Raw genomic sequence first — 21418 nt, forward strand, 5'->3', positions numbered from 1 at the left:
TATTCAATGTGCCAGTGGTGCCTTTGGTGGCAGCGAAGAATTGAGATTCAGTTTCACTGATCAGACAGCCTTTACAACGGTGATATCAACTGCCGGAGACGCTGCCAACAAAAGTATGTAGTAAGACGAGATGAAACACAGGTTACAGAGAAATACTACGTAAATGTTTGTAGACCACATACCTTTTCTCCACAATGTTAGCCCATGAATGTTCTAGGCGTTCATGAAGATCCCAGAAGTTGCCAATTTCTTTCCTGGTGAGGAATGAATAGCACTTATTACCTCAAGTGCCATAACATGCCTAAATATGAATGAAGTCTACAAGCCAAAGTCAATGAACAAATACCCTCAAAAGTTTCACCTCTCTGAAGGCATGCCCATCTAACTAAAAGAAAAGAAACTCACATTGTCAAGCTTGGGGAGGCAAAGAAAAAAAAGGCAGAAGAGGCGGGAGAGCATGTGCTTCAGCATTATGCTTAACATGCTGGAGATAACAGCTGAACTTATGTGGAAAAAGCAATGCTGAAATATATGCTGACTTGTACCCATGCCACATGGGCACAACAAAATGAAATTCGTTCGTTAACGCCTTAAGTTTCCTAATAACATTTTTTGGGGGGCAGAGCTGCCACACGTCCGAATTTAATGACATTTGATGCGGTGATGTCGATGACAGCATCTTCTGAAGTGAGCAATCTTAAGGTACTAAATAAAAAGTAAACATGCATCTACAAGTTTACTTTGGGCCTAATGAATAGTGAATCAAAAACAAGCATACCATAGTACCGTTAGCTTGAGTTAGTTGCTGTCTTTTACAACATTGCAACTGACCATAGTAACTTCAGGTATTCCAAGTGAAATCTGAAGCCCAAAATCAAAATGGCGCTTGGCCCGTCGAAGCCGTTCCAACACTGACCCAAGGAAGTTCTACTACTTGTCGCAGGAGTGTTCTAGTTGAGTTATGTATAAAATATTTTTTACATGGTAGAGGCTGTTTCAAATACTTCAATTATACTGCAGTGCGCAAGCTATGGAGCTAAGGGTATGCATTTCACAGTCAAATAAGTTCTGGTGAACGCATTAGATAATGAATGAAAATCAAGCAAATGGTATTAGGTTTGTACAAGTGACATCATGCAAACATCATTAAAAGTTAAGGCATTAGCAAGTCAATGTTATTTTCTGTGCCCGTGTGGCATGGGCATAAACACAATTGACACTATTCATAAATGTAAAGCTAGCTTTCCTACGAGGCAGTTAGGCCAACTAATGGCGGCACAGTCATTTTTACAAACAGCATGTACAAGCACAGCTGTATTAAGACATGGGAAATGTAGACGTGACTCTTGTGATGAAACCATGAGCAAAGACAAGCCCCAGCATGCGCAGCTAGAACTTCATCATTTGAACGATGACCTGTACTGCCATTAGTCAGGCAGATGTGCAGTGCAGAGAAGCACACTTGCAAATTAGGAAAAGGGCTATGGCTTATTGTGGAGAGGATTCCACCCATGTTTAATGTGCATCGGAATCTGTATACACTGCATGGAGGGCAGGCTACATGAACGCATACAAGGGCTGCCAGCAATGTCTTTTACATTGAGGCCATATACCCATAAGCAGCCCTTACTTCAATGGTCAATACAACACATTTTACTGTGCTAAGCAGGTATGAGGTTAGAGCCTAACTACCTTGGTTAATGTCATGTAACATTAAATACATTTACTGTGGCAACTCAGTTCTGTGGAATCGCGCAAGGTGAAGGAAGTATGATTCATTATATAAGTGCTGTCCTGGGTGTGAGCTATTTGGAAAGGCAGCAGCTGCAACCACAATAAGCAAAGTATCATGAAAGGGAAAAATTGTCATCCATCCGAATGCAGCATGAAGCTACAAAGGACTTTTCCATTGCGACTGCAAAAAAATTTCGCTACAAATATTTCAATTTCATACATTCATTGTAGGTGAATGGGAGGAAAGATATCAGTTAAGTGTTTTGATCTGAAATTCTTACACATAGTTGATACAAATAAAGTCAGTAAGCCTGTGTTGAAAGAAACATGTGCAACTTATACTGAAAATATGTATTTGACACAACAAACTTCCATGTGTGACAAGGCCACCAAAAGGTTAGGCAGTATCCAACCCTAGGGAAAGTTCCAATACAAGAATCCTATCGGTCCTATATGACATACATAGGTCTGATAGGAAAACCTATAGGTCCCATAAAAATGTTTGCTAATCCCCCCCCCCCATATCAAGGAAATACAATATTCTATAAGACAAATAAAATGCTTTATGATTTCCAATTGAAGCAATAGAAGTAATGATATAAACTGGTATTGGTCAAACAAAATCCTTTATTGGTCCCAATGGATGCAGTACAAGCAGTGATCATGATATAAACTTGTATTGATAGTATTGCTTGGCAAGAAGCTGGCAAAGCAGACGCGCCAAACATAGAGAACGATGGCACGGAAGGTGTAGCCTTGATAAAGGAATTTTGTGTTCCAAGCTGTATATTTGTTGCACTGAAGATATTTAGCTACCATTAGTTGTTCACTGCCTAATTTCATAGGCATCAGAGCTGGCTGCCAGCACATCTGTAGGGGTAGTGCAGATTGGCTTATAGGCCATGATATGTTATGCAAGCGCTGTCCTGGGTGTGAACTATTTGGAAAGGCAGCAACCACGATAAGCAAAGACCGAGAGAGTGCACCTAGAAAGCTTTGCTTTAAAATGAAAAATTAATGCACCCTCGTAGGGAGCAAACCACTTTGGTACACAGCGCTCCCATGAACAAAAATACACTTGTAAGCTAGAGACCAATGCAGGCTATCAGCTTTATTGGTGTATCAGGTTTATTGTTTCATAATGGAATAAGGTTAAACATATCGAAACCAATACAAAATTTATAGTTGAACTTTTCCTGGGGCTGCTGGGTTAAACTATGCTTCATGCGATCTCTATAGGTGCATTCACCAAGGTGCATCTGTGGTCTCAGGGGCGAGAAATATGAGGGGTCAGGGTCTCTGCCCAAGGGCAAAGCTGGCTTTGGAGCTGTTGACTGCTGAGTGCAAGTTTAAACTAATCCAAAGTAAGATAATCGTGAATATGTTAGCTAAAACAATTTTGTATGGTGTGACTCTTTTGATGTGTAAGCTATGCAAGTCTAACTATGAATATGTAGTGCGACGGGTAAGTAAAGAAAATATAACATTCTTGAGAAAAGGATTGATGACTCGTGGTACATGCACTGACAGCCACAACGTGAATGAGTAGTTCTGTTGAGGTAAGAAGTTGGAACCCAAATCTATCTAATCATCACTGTCAAACATACAGAATGTTTTTCAGAAAATGCCTTTGATTTCATTTCACTTTCTGTACTAAATCTCCCATCCTGACAACCATTGCTTCAAGAACCTGAAGAATGCTCAAAGCAATCAGGTGCTTGCAGCATGGATGGATGATTGAGGCTCAACCCTTTGAATCGGGCGGCGGCAGCGCGCGCCGCCTAGCCTTTAATGGTTCTATATGCATGCATACCTATGTATTTACTCCTTTACTTTTGCGTTGATATTATCCACCAATCAGATAGTCTCCGTTTAGTTATTTCTACCTGTTCAAAGTCTATTCTACTTTCACTGTCTTTAAAACCCAAAGCTTTGAATAGTTCCCCGTCAGATTCAACTGCAGGGTGAAGTTGTTTACAAGCAAGTATCAGGTGTTCAGCCGTTTCCTCCTCCTCTCCACACACCTCGCACACCAAATCTGTCTCCTGGTATTTGGCTCGGTACGTTTTAGTCCGCAGTACATCTGTCCTGGCTTCAAACAACAATAAGCTTCCCTTAGAGTTATCGTAAATATTTTCTTTGGCTATTTCTTGCTTAAACGTCCTGTATGTCTCCAATGCTGATTTGGTTTGCATCTCTGTACTCCACATACCCCTCTCTGTCTTAACCTTTTCTTGACGGATGATTCCTTACGTGTCCCCCCGCTACTGCCCAAGTATTTGCTTGTCAATTTTCTAGTTCGCTTCCTCCACCTCGTGTCAACATTCCTCGTGTATAAGTAACTGAAAACCTTCCTAGCCCGCCGAATTTCCCCCATTTTTCTCAATCGCTCCTCAAATGCTATCTTGCTACTAGCCTCTCTGCCCTCGAAAGAAGACCATCCCAGATCCCCCTGCACTCCAAGCAAAAAGTGAAAACGAACGCCCCCTAGACGCATAACTGTTTTACCAAATGCGAAGCCACGACTTTCCCGCATACCATGGGCAACACTATCGCTTATATTCATTTTCTTTTGCTATTCGTACTCTCAGTAAAATCATCAATTATTTCATTCACGCGTCACGCGGTGCTACTTTAAAATTTTACATAAGAATAACAAAAGTTGTCGGTGCATTTCTGCATTATATACATCTAAAACAAAAACGACGATCAACAATTTTGTAAATTACTGTATGTTGCCATGTATCAAAAGTGCGACTGACCGCTGGTTTTAATTACCTTCAACAATATACAAATACAAGCAAATATCTGTCACATGAGTACTTTAGAGCGTGATTGACAAATGCCCACTAATTTGAAACTGTATGCTTCAAGCGCTCTTGAAGATGCAAGATTCCCCAACGTGCCTTTGTGGCTGCAAGAAACCATGGTCCATAGCCAGGCCTTTCGGTACAGGCCTCCGCCTTTGCCCCGCATCTCAGCTTTCCCAGGTTAAGAGATTACCATATCCAACGGAGTATGCTTGCAAAAATAAAATGCTCATGCACACATTCACGAACTACGCAATAACGCCAAGACAAGATTTAATCGTGATATATTACTGGGCACAAAGGTCCACGTACGAGACCGCCAAGTCGTATCAAAGACTAAAATGAAAACCACCACGAACGATTGAAGTTAGCACATAAAAGCGAAATGAAGAGGAAAACACGAAGCAAACTAGCACACATTAGAAAAAAAAAGAAACTTGCCCATTACGCGCAGTTACATCAAGAGGAAACATGCTTTTCAGGCGAAAAAAATTTCATGTCTCACATCTGGGGGCCTCCAACGTCGGCCGCAACATCAGTAGCCGCCTCCATGTCCTATCTCAAGATATTTACACTTTCCTGAATTGCACGATTGGTCGAGGAGGTGAGTCAAATAGTAAACGAGTTTCGTAGAGTTCAACTGCGCGATATCTTAATAAATAACCTTCAGTTTTGTTAATACAAGTGATTCGTACAGGAGTACGCCTGAAGCGTTCAGTCCAGGCAGCTGTCTGATTACGCGCCAGAAATTTCGCGCCAAAACCAACGCGTCCTTGTTTCTTTGTTGCCAGATGCCGTAAGTGAATTTGGAGACTGGACAGCCCTCTAATGCAGATTGTAGGAACCACCAATGCAGCGAAAACTAGCTTTTGTCAACTAAAACCGAATTTGACGTTTTTATTATCCACTTTATTTTTCTGGCGAGCTGTCATTTTGTCGAGCATATGCATACAATGGTATTTAAGGGCAGAATTTGTATTTCCTGAACAGTTTGCTCCCGCCAACGCGCCAACAAAACGAACCTCGACGCCGCGCGCTCCGTGCGTGTGGAATCTGGTGCTAGCCGCACTGGCAACCGTTCCACGATCCGGGCGTCCTTTCGAACGCCGCCTTGTTCTCTGCTCGCCGCGGCCAGTTTGAGTGGTCCAAAGAGCTAGGGGCAACATGCTCGCCAACTCTAACCACCGATAATCCTTTTCACGCACGGGGGGCAGGGCTTCCATCATCTAGCCGGCTCTGGCTACTTCTACGAAAGGTAAACGGCGCAAGCAACCAGTATACCCGAGCAACCTAGCGCGCCTTTCCCATGTGCGTTGTTCGTTGACCAAAGCCCGCATCTACTCCAGTAGAAAATATTGCTTACGTTTCTTCGGAAACGCATGGTAGCACGTTAAACATTGTTCCTTGTGAGCTGTGGAGTTGAGCTTTTTAATTTCAACTTAGCCTGGATTCAGGGTGCCTGTATGGCACCCGCCCTTTAAAACTGACCGCACACGTAGCCGCGTTAAATGATTAGTGCCTTTAATGATATTGGCTTGGATTCCTATTCATTCACCATTGTGGACATCAAATGTGAACTAATTAGATAAGAGGTGGGTTTAACTTCATTGTAATTTCTGTGTAAACTCTAGCTGCATGCGAATCTGGCTTGGAAGTGCACCGGCCGGCTCTCTCAAGGTGCGAGAAGACGATCCTGTGCTTAATGTTTGAGTTTACGCGAGCGTTAAGGATAGCACATTCAGAGTACAGCCACACATTAGTATCGGCTCCCCCCCCCCCCCAATTATGTGCATTTGTTTCACAACCCCAATACTATTGTGGTTATTCCGTAAAAAATAAGAAAAAAAAAGTTGACGGGATAGTTATAATGCACGCATTCAACAAATCATTGTGGGTCATGTGCAGTTTGGGTGTACCCGCCGGCCTTTTTTATTTGAAAATTCCATTAAACTCGTTCGCACATTTGTGGTCGCAGGCTCACAACTGTGTAATTAGGATATTCGATTTGACTTGGCTTTGCTCGGAATTGTTATAATGACACAGTTTCTCTATATGATTTGGAAAAACAGCAGCTACAGAAACCTCTGGAAGTGTTAACCATAGTGGTTCAAGGTTGACGTTTGGGCGAAAAGTGACGGTAGCCTGAGACACAAAGACAGAAGTACCCACTAGCGCTTGTGATGTCTGTTCTACTTCTCTGATCTTGTTTCGCGCAACTTTGTCGTACTGGTCCTATTAGCATCCTGACTTGCTTGGAAACGCAGAAAGGGTTTTCGAAACTTTTTCTGGCTAAGTTTTTTTATGTTGATTCAGTTAGTGTTATGACGGAGTTGTTTGCAAGTGATGTGCAGTAAACATTTACAAATGCTTCATAATAGCAAAGCATGTTTTTCTTGGCAGTGGGAAAGTAATGTTGGCGCTAGTTGACTGGAATCTTGCTGGAGATGTTTGTGGGTGACCAGATCGCTGGCATTAGCTGGTTGTTGGTGTGATTACTTTCACAAATGTATTCCTTCATAACTCATTATTTTACCATTTTTGCTCATTTACCCGCCACGGTAGCCCAGTGGCTTTGGTGTTGCGCTGCTGAACTGGATGTCACGGGTTCGATCCCGGCCGAGGCGGCCTCATTTTAATTGGGACGAAATTAAAAAAAAAAAAAAGGAGGGGGAGAAAGCTCGTGTACTTAGATTTAGGAGCATCTTAAAAAACACCAGGGGTCAAAATTTGGGATCCAGAGTTCCCCATTACAGCGTGGCTCATAATCAGATCATAGTTGTTTCTTCTGGGGGGGGGGGGGGAAATGCAGAATCAGATTTTTTTGCTGATTACTTTTCATCATTAGCATTACAGTCGCTCTATTTGTGGTGGAACGTCCTTCATTCAGTGCTGCATGAATAGACAACTTATGGCGATATTTTAGTGCTGTTATGTTGGAACATCTTGTTGACACGCGATTATATATGTATCACACTTACAAAGAAGGTTCAAACAAAATAGAAGGGTCATAGGAAAATCCAGATCAACAGCAGCAAACAGGGGAAGCCTCAGCCTAAAGCCAATGCTTTGATGATTGTCTACTTGAGGGCAAAAACTGCTTTCCTGCTTCAACAACTGGTACTCAAGGGTGAGGAGGAAAGAGTATGGTGAGGGCTGGGAAAATTGGAATGTTTGGCTTATTTGTATTAGAATGGAGGAGATACTTGCTTATATTGTGATGCCCCTTTTTTGCCCTTCCTAACTACTTAGGCTCCTTGAGAGAGGACTATAACCTTACCAAGAAAAGTAATTGTTTTTCTGAAGTCCTTGTGAAAACATTAGTTTCAAGCTTCCCTTGTTCATTCACTCTTTATCAACACACAAAGGACAAGAGTCATGTCTTTACTCGCATTATTTTTACTTTCTTGTTATGGAACTTCTCAAGTGATTGTTTCAAGGTACAAGGCAAAATTTTAGCAAGCTTTTAACATATTCACACACACAAAAAAATTATCTCTCTCTCCTGCTGGAGCTAAAACAAATTTTCACACACTTTGGACTAGGGGTGTCCGAATATTCAAACTTTCGAATGATGAATTGAATAGTGTCCTATTTAATTCGGTCTTCAAATCAAATAGTCACTATTTGTAAATGCTAATACTTTTTGAATACTTTTTGAATACTTCAAAACGTCAACTGCTCCCAAATAAACTTAATATTGGAGTAAAATTATGGTACATTTTCAGCCTCGTGGGCTTGGTATAGACATAATACATGAGAACTTGCTTAGTGGAGCTGGCTAAATCACCTAGGTAGCCATACTTTACAGGCTGTGCAGCAATCGTTCACAATCTCTGAAGAGCCCTGTGCATGTAAAGAAATTTGTCTATTCCTAATGCTCAGTTTGTGCTTTTAATAATGTAATGACTATGTAATGACAGAGACTTGCTAACTTTTAATACTGGGATGTGAACATTGTTTTATATTAGTCGTGATAGTGGCTGTTCATTATTCGATTTGGTCTCAACAATCTCTTTTCGCACACCCTTATTTTTGACAGTTGTATTTCAGATATAAAGCATCGTAAAAGTTATGTATTTAATTATCATACTTCAGTGTGAGGAAACAGCACGCAAAGTTTATTTTAAAATGCATGCCTGTGTGTAATTTTACTTATGGGTACTCCCACAAGAAGTTATGCGTGACCAAACTTTAGGAAAAACAAGCATAAAATTTTTCAATTGCCTTGTGAGTATGAAAGCTAAGTCCTATTTACCTTGACTTTATCATGGTCATAGCAAGTCCCTTCCTTATGTGCAATGAGCCCTCCTTTTTTTTACTCATTTTAACCCTTTAAGGGCAGGAATAAAACTGAAAGAAACTTGAAAAAAATCTATTTGTGAAGAACAATTCAGATTTGTTAAAAAGCACATTGCATCCACGCATGTAATTTACATTAAAAGAGACAGTTTATTAAAAAACAATTATAATGTAACAGAAGGTGCACTTCACTGCACAACATGCCCCTTTTTTAACTGCTGTTTTGTTAGCAGGGAAAGCTGTTCTTCACAAAAGAGCAAATGAAATATTGTTCACAAACAGAGAAGGCTTTTTTATGAATAAAATAAACTGCCAACTGCTGCCATCTCAGTCCTCAGAAGTTTCTTCTTTCTCTCTCTCTTTTTTTTCCTAGAGCACACTGAAACATAGTATTGCACACAAAGCCACTCTGCAGACAGGGCACCATGTTCTTGTTTCATTGCAGCAGTGTTTAGCCTTTGTGCAGACGCTGCAGTGTTTAGCTGGCTTCCTCTTTTTCTCCATTGCAGACAAGAGTGTCATGCACAGGGCATAGATTATGCGTACAGCACTGTTGTCCTTTCTGTCATCAGAGCTAAGATACAGAACCCATGACTCGCTAGTCCTTTGAGCTCAGTTCATTCCTTGCATTTGAAGACGATGAAATTTAAGAAAGCACACCTTTCATTTTTCTGTCAGCACCGTGCAGTAAATTACTGATGCTTTTCCTACTAGGGCTGCTGTACTAAAGTGGGACGTAACTGGTGCAGTGAAAAAAAGAAGAGAGAGAGTTTCACCCATACAGTTTATCTTTGGCAGATGTCTTGTGCCATCAGCCAAACGTTGGAGCTGGACTCATCTTCCATCTGTAAAGGGTTAAAATTCTCCTTACTTGTGCATTTGTTTCAAGTCACTGGCTGACTGATGGGATACATTCTTTACACGGTAATGGTCTACAATGAGGCATTCCGTACCTTGAGGAATACTGCCAGCATACACTAATCTTGCTATTTTTGCAGGTATTAATTCCAGAATAGATAAACTAGGCAATTTGTGCAGCGGCAGCAGAAAGCTGTAGCAATAGAAAGACATTAAACCAATAAAGCATCAAACATTCAGTCTCCTCGTGGCAGTTTACATCATTAAATGTATAGCCTTGCATCAGTTTAAGTACAAATTATGAGAGGAGTAATTTTACCTCTTATTAGTATCCAGAGAAAGTGAAAGAGCAGCAAGGTAAAAGTGATACATGCCAGAGAGTGCAGCAGTTTTCTGAAACATATGTTCCTTTAAAAGATTGCTGGTAGGTTTATAAATAAGTGCAGTGGTAACTGTAACAATGTCCTAGTTCTGATCTTAATAGTGTAAATTAAGTGTGTGTTTGGAAATAGTATCAGTTTTATGCATGAGCCAGTGTCACATAAACTATTCCGATCTGGTTTTATTCCAAATCGGCCATTAGCCTTCCGTGATAGATCAAAATGGCTCGGGGTATGCCCATATGGGCATGGTGCCTGCCCATATGGCCTCGACCCAAACCATTCTGACCTGTCACGGAGTGCTAATGGCCGATTTGGTATAAAAACAGATTGGAATAGTTTCACGTTATACCAGCTATGGGCTCATGTGCAGGTCATAGGACATGGCACCCTATTCACTGTTTAAGGTCTGTGCTAAAAAGTGAAATTTAGTTACTGCTTTTCATTGCTTGCAAGTACAAAACTTTTCAGATAAGCATTTGTCAGAGGAAATAATAATCTGAAATGGCTTGGCTGGTATGAATAACACATTGGCTGGTTTCTTATATTACCCAATAGAAGACAAAACAATACTAAATGCAAATGTAACAAATAGTGGGTGCATAAATGTAAACGAGATGAGGTTATAACAAAGGATGATTTGTGAATTAGCGTCTATTGTGTGTCTTATAAACTGCATTCGTTGTGAGGAGATACAGCTCAAGCGACAAAAAATTCAAGGTATATGACGTAAGGCAGTTGTCATCTGTACATGCAGGAGTGTTTTGTCACAGCTGCTTTTTCACATGCAGCCTTGCCATTTTTGTTAAACTTGTGTCCCTTGTCCTTTTTCACTGTTTAGGCAGCTGATTTACGGCATGTTTAAGTGTTGTGGCTTAGGATACAAAAAAGAACATGTGGAGGACAAAAGAAATTACATGGAGGAAAGTGCTGCAGTTTTGCCAGTGTAATGAGCAGTGCAGTGACGTTACTACCAAAGAAAATTTTTGGAGTTTTATGTTTATGCACTGATATCAAAAACCATGTGGAATTGCAAAATAAGGAAGGATGTCATGCTTTGATGTTTGATATATTTGGTAGATTTTGTGAATTGCAGGTTAGCAGGGTGTGGGAAGCAGTGTTATATGTAATGTGGCAGCTTGCCAACATATTCAGAAGTCAAGGCACTGTATTGCACTTGGCAGTTCAGGAATGCAAAGCTGCTGCCTTGGAGAATATCCAATTCTTTGTTCTAATAGTTGCCAGTAAACTTTACATTTTTTTCTGTAGAACCAAAGCATTTTATTACATTAAGCCTTTTGTTTTCTTGAAAAACTACCCAACTGTACATTTGCAATTAATGTATTTGTAAAAGCTAGAGGATGTCTGGAAACATGTAATCATTAGTGCAATTCTCATTATTCTTTCAATACCCCCGCTGCATTTCATTAAACTCAGTACCTTGTGCCAGATAGCTATATTGGGTAGCTTTACTTTGATTGCTGGTTTTAAAGTTTAAAAAAAAGTGTACATTCTCCTATGAAAATTTAGGGAGATATGTGTGCTCATTTATAGCAGAGAAAGAAATTTGAAGAAGGAACCATGAATTCACCCTCCAAGAATGGCTCACCCCTCTGCGATGGAGAATTAGAGCTGTCACCAATTGATGGTCTGACAAGAAATCTTACGGACATGGCATGGAGGCAAGTTCTCTGGGAATACAAGATGCAAGCTTTCTGTGCTATAAACTTTCTTTAATAAATCTGGTTATGTTTCAAGAGCATGCTGCAGGCTGTTTTACACGTTTAGTTTGTTGCATTTCTCATGCTTGTACTCTTTCTGTCTGTTTTCTCTTTTCCCTGTTAGCTGGCCAGGGCAATCTGCCACCAGCCTACACCTCTCTGCACTCGCTTGTAAATAAGTTCTCTCTTCTGTCTGCATGCTGGGTTGCTTCTCTATTGAATGGGTTTATTAGCTTTGCACATGCTTAATGCATTGTTGCTGGCCTTGATTTGAGTTTCACTTTCATGTTTCTTCGCAGCCCTGCTACATCAACACAAACACCACTGTCATCACGTCTGGCTGGCGAGGGTGCCAGCTTTGCCCTACCGTTGCCAAAATTTCCAGCTGGTATGCATTCCTTAGTTAGAACAGGCCATTGGCTAGCATCTGTGTTCTCTGATGCACAATACCATGTCGTGACTTATGAATGTAATTCTAGTTTTTTCTGTTACTGGTAGCACTAACTTTTATAGAAATATTGCTTTTTTATAATGTTGTATCAACCATTCCTGGTGTGCAACAATTTACTAAATGTTGTAAGGAGCTATATAGTTCATGCTTTAACTACGTTTTCAGATGAATATGTGCAAGCTGTGTTTTTTAAAGATTGTAAATAAAAGAAATTGCCTTTGGTATAAAATGTAAATCTGTCTCTTGGGGAAGTGGAAGACATAAGCTGAATGGCAAATCACAGGGCTTGCAATTAAAATTCAGCTAATTAGCGTTTTAATTAGTTGAATTACAGTGCATCTTGCATTTGTGTATTTGAAGTTCTCTGTGATGGAGGCACATATGTAGTAGGCAGTCTGAGACCAGCACCAGTTTGAAGATATCTTTTTTGACATTTTTGTCAGATGCAATGGTGTTCTACATATTTTCCCAAATAGTCGCCCTCGTCCTTAGGCACTCTGGGATGGCCACAAGTATGATGTAACCTTTATGTTTGCCCACTACAAAAAAAAAGGGCGCCATGCCTTTATCATTTTGATCGACTGCAGGGCAGCAGACAACTGCATGGAAGGAACCCCATTGAATTTTACCGCACATTTCGGGAACTGATGTTCTAAACCTAGTGCTAGTCTTGGGATCCCCAACAAATGTACTGTCGAGGACAGAATTGCCTAGGACGTGCGAGTGGTGACCAAGTTGAATAACCTTGAATAAACTAAGTGTAACTCCTCTCCTGGGACGGTATTCTCAGACGGTCACTTTCGCATGACGTAGCACCCAGCACATTGGATGATTCAAGTGATTTCGCTCGATGTCCCCTGGCCTCTTGCCACTCACCTTCCCAGTTTGCTCTACGTGATCGTGGTGCTGTGCAGCACCATGGTTGCCAGGTCTGCGATTGCGGGACTGTGACCATGATCAAGATAACTGTCATGGTGCAAGTGCAAGTCAAAACAAAAAACGCGAGAAGAAAAGCTGTGGCTGGTAGCGCACCGGGCACGTGTCCTTCACAAAATTTCTCTATACGAGGGTGCCGCCTGCCCTGCCCCACTTCACCATTCCTCTTCCCCCAAAAATTCTTCGCTACGCCACTGGGCACGGCTAAAGGCACACCCCACTTTCTTCGCATACGTGTGGTTTTTTCTAGTTTACCTTTGCCATGAAATGCAGCGTAACATTGCGCCGGTTTTTTATTTGTTTTTCTACTTTGATCTCTCTAATCATTTCTATGGCGTAGCCTTTACAAAGGGACGCAGTACAAAAGAAAAGGCACCGTGCCATTGTTACGTCACCAGGTCATTGACTTCAGGGAAACAGAGTGCTATAGTGCTTCTGGAGCACCTTAATGGCTGAAAATTTATGGCGAATTTGTCGAAGCGCGGGTGATTTGCCGAATTCACCATTACGTAACTTTGAAGTTTACAGTTACCTTGTCTAGTGTTTGTTGCATGCAGCTAAGTCCTGCTTCTCTGCTGGCATGTGTAAATCCTGTTGCTGGAGATAAATTGATTGAAACCAATATAATCAAGTAGAAATTATCGTATACTTATGTCAAGAAGCCGCAAGCATGGCTTATGATAGCAGCGATAAAGCCCTGACCAAGCTCAGTAAAAATGGGTGACAGATGGGCTCAAGAACGAAGGCAGTACCCGGGACCAACTTTTATTTAAAATGCCATCTCGCACCGCATTGCTTGGCAGACTTGATGTCGCAGGCGAGCTAGAAAAACTGAACAGAGGGGACTGTGCACGCATTTTTCAGCAGTCTCAATCCCAGCTAACAGCATGAATGCTTCCGGCAGATAGCACAGCGGCGTAATTTGGTCGCCACTCGTGCGTCCTGGGCACTTTTATCCCCAATGGTACATGCTTTAAGCACTGGCCATCTTCAACTCTACTAATTCCAATATGTACTTGTGAGTGCTATGTCTGCTACTGTCTGTTAAAAACTAGCCAAAGACATCTTGAAGCAAAGGCTGACATTGTGACCTCCTGGAAGCCACTTTGTGTGATCCTAGTCTGGTGCCCATATAGGTCAGGGCTCTTGACTTTTTTAACTGGTAAAATATTTGAAACGTTTTGTAATTATATAGCTGCCAGATCTGTTGCTGGTGTATCTGTTAATCAGCTGCTTCAATGACTGGGAGTGTGTGAGTGAGTGAAAAACTTTATCAGCTCTAGATTCGCTGGTCTTCTGCGGTCTTCAGATGGAATCGTCCATCTTCTAGCACAACGGTCGGTTGCCCTTAGTCCAGGGCTCCGCTGGATGCTGCTGCCAGTTGCGCTCGCCGAATCAGACCTTCTTGGTCGACCTGGCGATCGCTGGAGAGCACTCCCTCCCATTGCTCCGCACTCGGGTTTGGTATAACGGGTATCACGTCTATCTTCTGGCATGCCCACGTTATGTGATACAGCGTGGGTGTTTCGTGGCACCAGGGGCATTTGTCATTGTATTGTGTGGGATAAATTTTGCTGAGTTTGTTTAGGTTCGGGTACGAGCCCGTTTGTAGCTGCCTCCACGCGACAGAGTCCTCTCTGCTAAGGGAGTTGTGCGGTGGTGGATACCGCTTTCTGCAGCCCTTGTAGTAATTTAGTATCGCCGAATAGTCTTGGGGTACAGGTTCGGTCTCCTCGAGGTCGCCTATGTTGGATGCTCGGTAATAAGTGTACCCTCGAGCTATCCTGTCCGCCTCTTGGTTCCCTGCCAAAAATGGCGGGGGGGGGGGGGGGGTAAGCAGGGCAGTGGCTGTGATTGCATACTATTAATGCTTGAATGAACCTATCAGAACGCAGTACTTTGTCCCTATAATCCTTGAGCGTTTGCATCATTGCCTTGCCCCCTGCTATGAAATGCAGGATGTGACTGTGCTCATGCTCTTGTACATTCTGCACTTGTAATTTAAAATCTTACTGCAGGCAAAGGCTAGCAGCTTGTTTACTTTGTTTGCTGCTTCTGTCACATACTACAGTTAAACTGTAATTTTGATAAATATGCTATGCTAGCTACACAAAATCCGCTTGTGCAGTTCATGTGCTTTGGCTGACACAATTTTTCAAACCAATTAGTCACCAACAACATAATTAACAAAAACTTATTTTTCTTGCTATTGCGATTGTGCTGTATGTTTATACTAGAAACTTTAAGACAATTGTATTTGAAGACAACTTCACTTTGATTCTCCTGATATTCATAATCAAATTTGAGGCTCATTCAGCTATTTTCACATAGGGGCATGAATCTCGAGACAAGCTCCCATTGTGACGTAGCTTACTGCTTGTGGCATATCGTTCGCATGCTGGGCTAAGCTGAAAACAGCTGTGCTCTTGCTATTAGCTGGCAAAAACAAGCAAACTGGTGCTTCCCTTTTTCCTTATGGCTTGACTTCGAGATCCATGCCCCTGAATGGGAAGCCGACTGTCAAATTTGATGATGAATATCTCAGGACAGAATCACTCTTAGAGAATCGAACAGTGAAGTCTTCGAATACGGGTGTCTTGATGTTTCAAATAAGAACATATACCATAATTATGAGCAAGAACATTAAGAATTCTTTGTTAATTTTGCATTTGGTGGTTAATTGTTCCTAAACACTGTCCGCCAAAACGCACGTCTGTGCAGGCAGATTTTGCATTCCTAGCATCGCCTTTTTATTAAAATTACTCTAGTCTAACTTTAAATATAATGCATAAATGTTACATATATGTGTCTGTTGCATAATTTTCCACGTAACATTAAACTGAGTTGATAACTATTATGTTGATGCATCGCTTCTGTTTTGCCACGGTCACAAATGGTTTCCTTTGGTGGCAGGCGTGAAACTCATGTCTGGCTTTATTAAGAAATTTCAATATATTTGTGTACTAGATGTACTCCTAACATCTGTAACTTTTCTGTTTTCAGCGCGTATTATGAAAGAAGAGGAGCCCTCACCATCCCTACAATGTTGGTATGTGGTCCTCACACTTTCTTGAAATTCATAGTACTGAAATCTGTCTGAAATAAGGAATTTAGTGCTTCGCGTGATGTCATAGCAATGTGTGATTTCACAGGTGACGTTGTAAGCACGGAACGTATTACCTTATTAGATAAAAGTGAACAGGCTGTGGGAACTCATTCGATTCTATGGTTGGCGTGACATGAAAGGGATTGCGCGAATGGCAGTAACGGCGAAACGCCTCGCTGCGCCGGTATCTTGGTGCAGGATAAAACGAAACTTCATGCGGCGGTGCCGTGGTGGGCGAACGCTCACTTGTGCGCCGTTGCGCATTGCTCGCAGTGCGGGAAATGCGAAATTCATTGGCGCACACTTTTCTCTAAACCAATGTGTGAACCGTAGCGGTCGGAATCCCCGCGCCGATGTGAATGAAGCGCTCTGTGCATCCCGGACGACGAGCACTGACCTCGTGGTCAATGCTGGTCAGCGGCTGGCCCGGGAGGGAAGACCGGTCGACCCGGCGGCGAGTGGGCCACGGTATCTGGCGCGACCCGCGGCCCCGTGACACGCTGCGGCGCGGACGCCTGCGCGGCCGGGCGCCAGATGGCGCGAGCGAACTACTTTCTCGGCGTTGCCGCCGACGGACTTTGCGCTTCCCTTTGGGGCGGGGGATAAAAGTAGGTCGCCCGTGCGCGCGGCGCCGGGCGCTGGGAGCCGTGGCCGCAGAAGTGTGACGATGTCGTCCAAGTCGGCGCTGTTGCTCGGCCTCTTCGGTGTGGCCGGCACGCTGTGGTCGTTGAGTACCGCGGCGCTCCTGCTAGCCGCGGCTTACTTGGTCACGGGTGGCTGGCGCACACTGCGCCTGTTAGCGCGAACCGCGCCGCGCGATGTGCTTGCAGCCATCGGCTACATGCGCCTCAACTGGTACATGCACAGGCGCGTGGCCGAAGACACGACTGTGGCGCGCGTGTTCGCGTCGCTAGCACGCCGGCAGCCGGACAAGCCTTGCCTGGTGACGGCGCAGCGCATCTGGACGTTCGCCCAAGTGCAAGACTACTCGGAGCGCGTAGCTTGCGCGCTTGCGGCACTGGGATTGAGACCCGCCGACGAAGTAGCTTTGCTGACCGAGTCTCGGCCCGAGGCTGTCATGCTCTGGTTGGGCCTGTCCAAGTTGGGTGTCGTGTCAGCTCTCATCAACTACAATTTGAAGCAGGCCTCGCTTGCCCATTGTATCTCATGCGTGCGAAGTCGTGCTGTTGTCTTTACACGCGCGCTACTGGAACCGTTGCGCAACGCGCGACCCCTGATTGCAGAAAAGCTTGGCACCGAGCCGCTCTACGTCTGCCTCGACGCCGACGTGAAAGACCTGGGTGCGCCGGTGACCTGGCTGGAACCTCTACTGCAAGCTGCCGAGCCCAGTGCTCCACCGTACCGCGGCTGCATGGACGACCGACTGCTTTACATCTACACGTCCGGCACCACGGGCCTTCCCAAGGCTGCGATCATCAAGCAGCGGCGGTTCTTCAGCATGGCCAGTGCTGTGCGCCACATGATGCCCATGCGAGACGACGACGTTTTATACGTGTGTCTGCCCGTGTACCACGTGGCCGCCGGCGTGCTGGCGCTGTCCCAGACGCTCCTGTTCGGCAACACGGCCGTGCTGCGGCCACGCTTTTCGGCGTCCGCCTTTTGGGAAGACTGCGCGCGCTACGGCTGTACCGTGGCTCAATACATCGGTGAGACGTGTCGTTACCTGCTGGCGCAACCGCCCGGTCCGCAAGATCGTGCGCACCGTGTTCGCCTTATGTTCGGCAACGGGCTGCGGCCGCAGCTGTGGCGCCCGTTCGCCGAGCGCTTCGGACTGGCCGACCTGCGGGAAGTGTACGGTGCCACTGAGGGCAATGCCAACCTGGTGAACACTGACAACCGGCCGGGGGCCGTGGGCTTCTTCCCTGTGCTGTTCATGTTGTGGCCCGCGTTGGGCGAGCGCCTGCTACCCATCAAGCTGGTGCGCGTCGATGAGACGACTGGACTTCCGTTGCGCGACAAGTTCGGCATCTGCCTCGCCTGCGGACCCGGTCAGGTAGGAGAGCTCGTGGGCAAGGTCGAGCGCTCTCATATGCATCAGTTTGACGGCTACGTGAACAAAGAAGCGACGCAGAAGAAACTGTACCGCGACGTGTTTCGCAAGGGCGACATGGCGTTCGCCTCGGGGGACTTGCTGGTCACTGACGAGCTGGGCTACGTCTACTTCCGCGATCGGACGGGTGACACATTCCGCTGGAAGGGCGAGAACGTCTCCACAGCCGAAGTGGAAGGCGTGGCGGCACAGGTACTCGGGTTGAGCGACTGCGTCGCGTACGGCGTCTCTTTGCCGGGCACCGAGGGGCGTGCCGGCATGTTGGCTGTCCAGGACCCCGAACGCCGCACCGACCTGGACGCGCTGCTTGCTGCGTTGCGGCGCCAGCTGCCCGTTTATGCAGTGCCCCTCTTTGTGCGGCTCACGCGCGCCGTCGATACCACGTCCACGTACAAGCTGAAGAAGGGCGAGCTGCAGCGGCACGAGTACCACCTCGACCAGCTGGGCGGCGACCCGTGCTTCTTCTTGGACCACGCCGCCGGCTGCTATGTGCCGCTCGACCGAGACCTGTACGATCGCCTGTGTGCCGGCGCATGTCGCCTCTAAAGTAGTGCACGGACTCGCCCGGAGCCGCACTCGGGGCCGCTGCTTCTGGCCGGCCGGCCGGATCATTCTGCCTTAACGTCTTTGTACACAACGCGTATTAGAATCTTTGTGTGTGTGTGTGTGCGTGCATGTGTGTGTGTGTTTTACGCCAAAGTATGTTTATTGCGCGGGACCATGCGCGGGCGAGATATGTTACTAATTCTGCCTGTTGATCGCTTATAAAGGCATGGACTATGCCCAAAAAATGCGGAGAACGTGTCAATGCGTTAAACCACCTTGTACGCGAATAGACTGGTGATTGTGGTACAAGAGTGCTGCGGGCTGTTGCTTTAGCCGTGTGGAGAATTGGACATGGCACGAGGAAGTGCAAGTTATTGGAAGGCCACCCTCTTCCAGTGGCTGCTATTTTCCTTGTGCCGCTCCTTACGCCTCTTCTCATGCTCCTTGTACTTTGTGTGGCTTAGTTGACGGGCCCTTAAAATTCCGCCCGCGAAACCCGGTAGAAGCACACGTGGACTGCGCCGTCCTGCACAGTCGCGCGTTTGCAGTTGGGCCACTTTGAGAAGGAACCGTTTGCGGTTTGGTGAACGCCCGTGTCCCGTCCATGGGAGAAAGTTAAATATCCCCAGGTGGTCAAAATTAATCCGGAGTCCACCCACTACCGTGTGCTTCACAATCATATCCTGGTTTGGGCTCGTAGAACCCGATATATATATATATATATATATATATATGTATATATATATATATATATATATATATATATATATATATATATATATATATGTTGCCGCGATTTCGTTCTAAAAAGAGCTAGAAAGCAGCTGGTCAGACGCGCGCTGTGTGCCGTGGCGTAACGCGGGATGCCCGGCAGCTCCTACGCTTAATCGGGATAACGTTTCTTTGTTCTTTTTTTCATTTATTTTTTTTTTTAAATGGGAGCGTCGGCCCTCCTAGGTGACATCGTAATCGGTGTGCAGGACTTCTGTTTTCTAGAAGGTGCCGAGTTGACTCATTTGGTGAGCACACTGCTCGAGATTGTGCTTAACATTGAAAGTCCCAATTTGCTTGCTCTGTCCTGCAGTCTTGAAGGGACACTAAAAAGAAAAATAAATGCAGCATTATTAAGTTAGCGGTCTGAAATCCCGCACTCATACCGTGAGAGGAGGCTATGTGAGGAGAGGATGCGAGGAAGAAAGAGTTCCGCATTACGTCACTGATTCTGACAGCGTCTGTTCACGCCTGGTTCATCGGTAGCATTGACTGCATTCTTCTCCAAAGGAGCCAAAGAGTTGACATAGCAAATTTTGAGGAGCTTTAATGCGCCACATCGACTAAAATTCGAGAAAATACTTTGAAATTAGTACACACTGACGTACCGTAGCGATATCCAAAATAGTCAAGTTGCGAAATCCAAAATAGTCAAGTTTGGCCTCTAGTTTCTCTTCTCGTAATCTACCTCGAACTGCGAATTTAACAAAAATTAAGTTTTTAAAAGATACACTCGCAGTAGGCACTGTTTCTGTCATGCCTAGAGTGATCTGCACGTAATACGCCGACGAACGATAACTACCAACGGTGTTTTTAAGTGGATACGTGGGCGAGAACGCAGTGGCTGGAGTCGAGACCTACGTAGTCTTTTCGTTCCTTCCTGGGTCACACAGGCATGGTTTGTCTTCCCGGGCTTTATGGTGTTTCAGCAGTGCTGTGACGGGCTGTCGCCATCTACTTAGTCCGACGCGCTGGCTCGCTTATGACGGAGTGACTTCGGGCTATTTAGCGTACGCGTAAATATAAAACGCTTGCTTGATCTGTTGCCGCAGCGAACTGGCAGAATGGAATATATTGTATAATTCTGAGCAAAATTTTTGTGACAATGTTTTATTATTATTACTATTCGCAACTTAGAAGCGTAGCGTTAAGTCGAGTGGTGCAATTGATGTAGCGCGCGTTCTTTCCCATTTTTGTTCCTGTAATCAGCGGCACCAATTTGGGTTCCGACGAGCGTGCTACCTAAACAGCGAGAGAAAAGAAAAAGACGTTCAACTCACGATAGGTGCGCATAATTTTAAGGGATCACTGCACGTTAGGCGGCGTTTGTATCCAGGTTGCAATGTAGCGTCTGCGTCGCGGCCAAGGAGTTGTGCAGGCGATTCAGTAGGCGAGCAGCAGTGCAGGGCGTCCGCTGGTTGGCTTGCAGAATACAACGGAGTGTTTAGTCATGAAACGCGGCGGCACAAGCCGGTCAGTGGACAGGCGTTATTTCTATTTCCGACTGGCTCTCCTTCCACTTACCTTTTGCGCCACAAGTATCGACAGCTGTGCGCCAACTAGGCCAACATCGTGCTTAGTAAGGCTTAGAACGTACACATTCCCTTGCTTTTTTGCAACAAGGAGGCTGACGGCGCTTTCCCGAAGGCGCGCCGAATGAAGGTCCCGCTAGCCTCCGCAGTGTCCGCTCTCTCGCAGAAGCACACGTGGAGCACTCCTCTTCGTGAAAGCTCCG

At 44.9% G+C, this 21418-nt stretch overlaps 2 protein-coding genes and 1 pseudogene across 6 annotated transcripts in view; 2 read left to right on the plus strand and 1 right to left on the minus strand.

Annotated features, from left to right (window-relative positions):
• The window catches only part of Slbp (Stem-loop binding protein), a 61790-nt gene that overhangs the window by 25462 nt on the left and 14910 nt on the right, over window positions 1-21418 (minus strand). The window contains exons 1-2 of one of the 3 annotated variants that reach the window (XM_075676507.1): window positions 5050-5315; window positions 183-254 (exon numbers count right to left, since the gene is read on the minus strand). In XM_075676507.1, the coding sequence (XP_075532622.1) occupies window positions 183-254; window positions 5050-5096 (119 nt within the window). In that variant the 5' untranslated portion in view covers window positions 5097-5315. Of the gene's footprint in view, window positions 1-182; window positions 255-5049; window positions 5316-21418 lie in introns of those variants that run through there. The other 2 variants (XM_075676505.1, XM_075676508.1) reach the window with 2 other exon arrangements.
• LOC142565909 (M-phase inducer phosphatase 1-B-like) overlaps window positions 5560-21418 on the plus strand; it is a gene marked incomplete in the record, with an annotated part of 181791 nt that continues 165932 nt past the window's right edge. Inside the window, 4 exon segments of one of the 3 annotated variants that reach the window (XM_075676502.1) lie at window positions 5560-5799; window positions 11639-11763; window positions 12102-12190; window positions 16193-16238. In XM_075676502.1, coding sequence (XP_075532617.1) covers window positions 11663-11763; window positions 12102-12190; window positions 16193-16238 — 236 coding nt within the window. 3 annotated transcript variants of the gene reach the window in all.
• On the plus strand, window positions 16877-19625 carry LOC142565908 (long-chain fatty acid transport protein 1 pseudogene; annotated as a pseudogene).

The sequence above is a fragment of the Dermacentor variabilis genome, unplaced genomic scaffold, assembly GCF_050947875.1.
Source record: "Dermacentor variabilis isolate Ectoservices unplaced genomic scaffold, ASM5094787v1 scaffold_12, whole genome shotgun sequence".
Taxonomy (NCBI): domain Eukaryota; kingdom Metazoa; phylum Arthropoda; class Arachnida; order Ixodida; family Ixodidae; genus Dermacentor; species Dermacentor variabilis.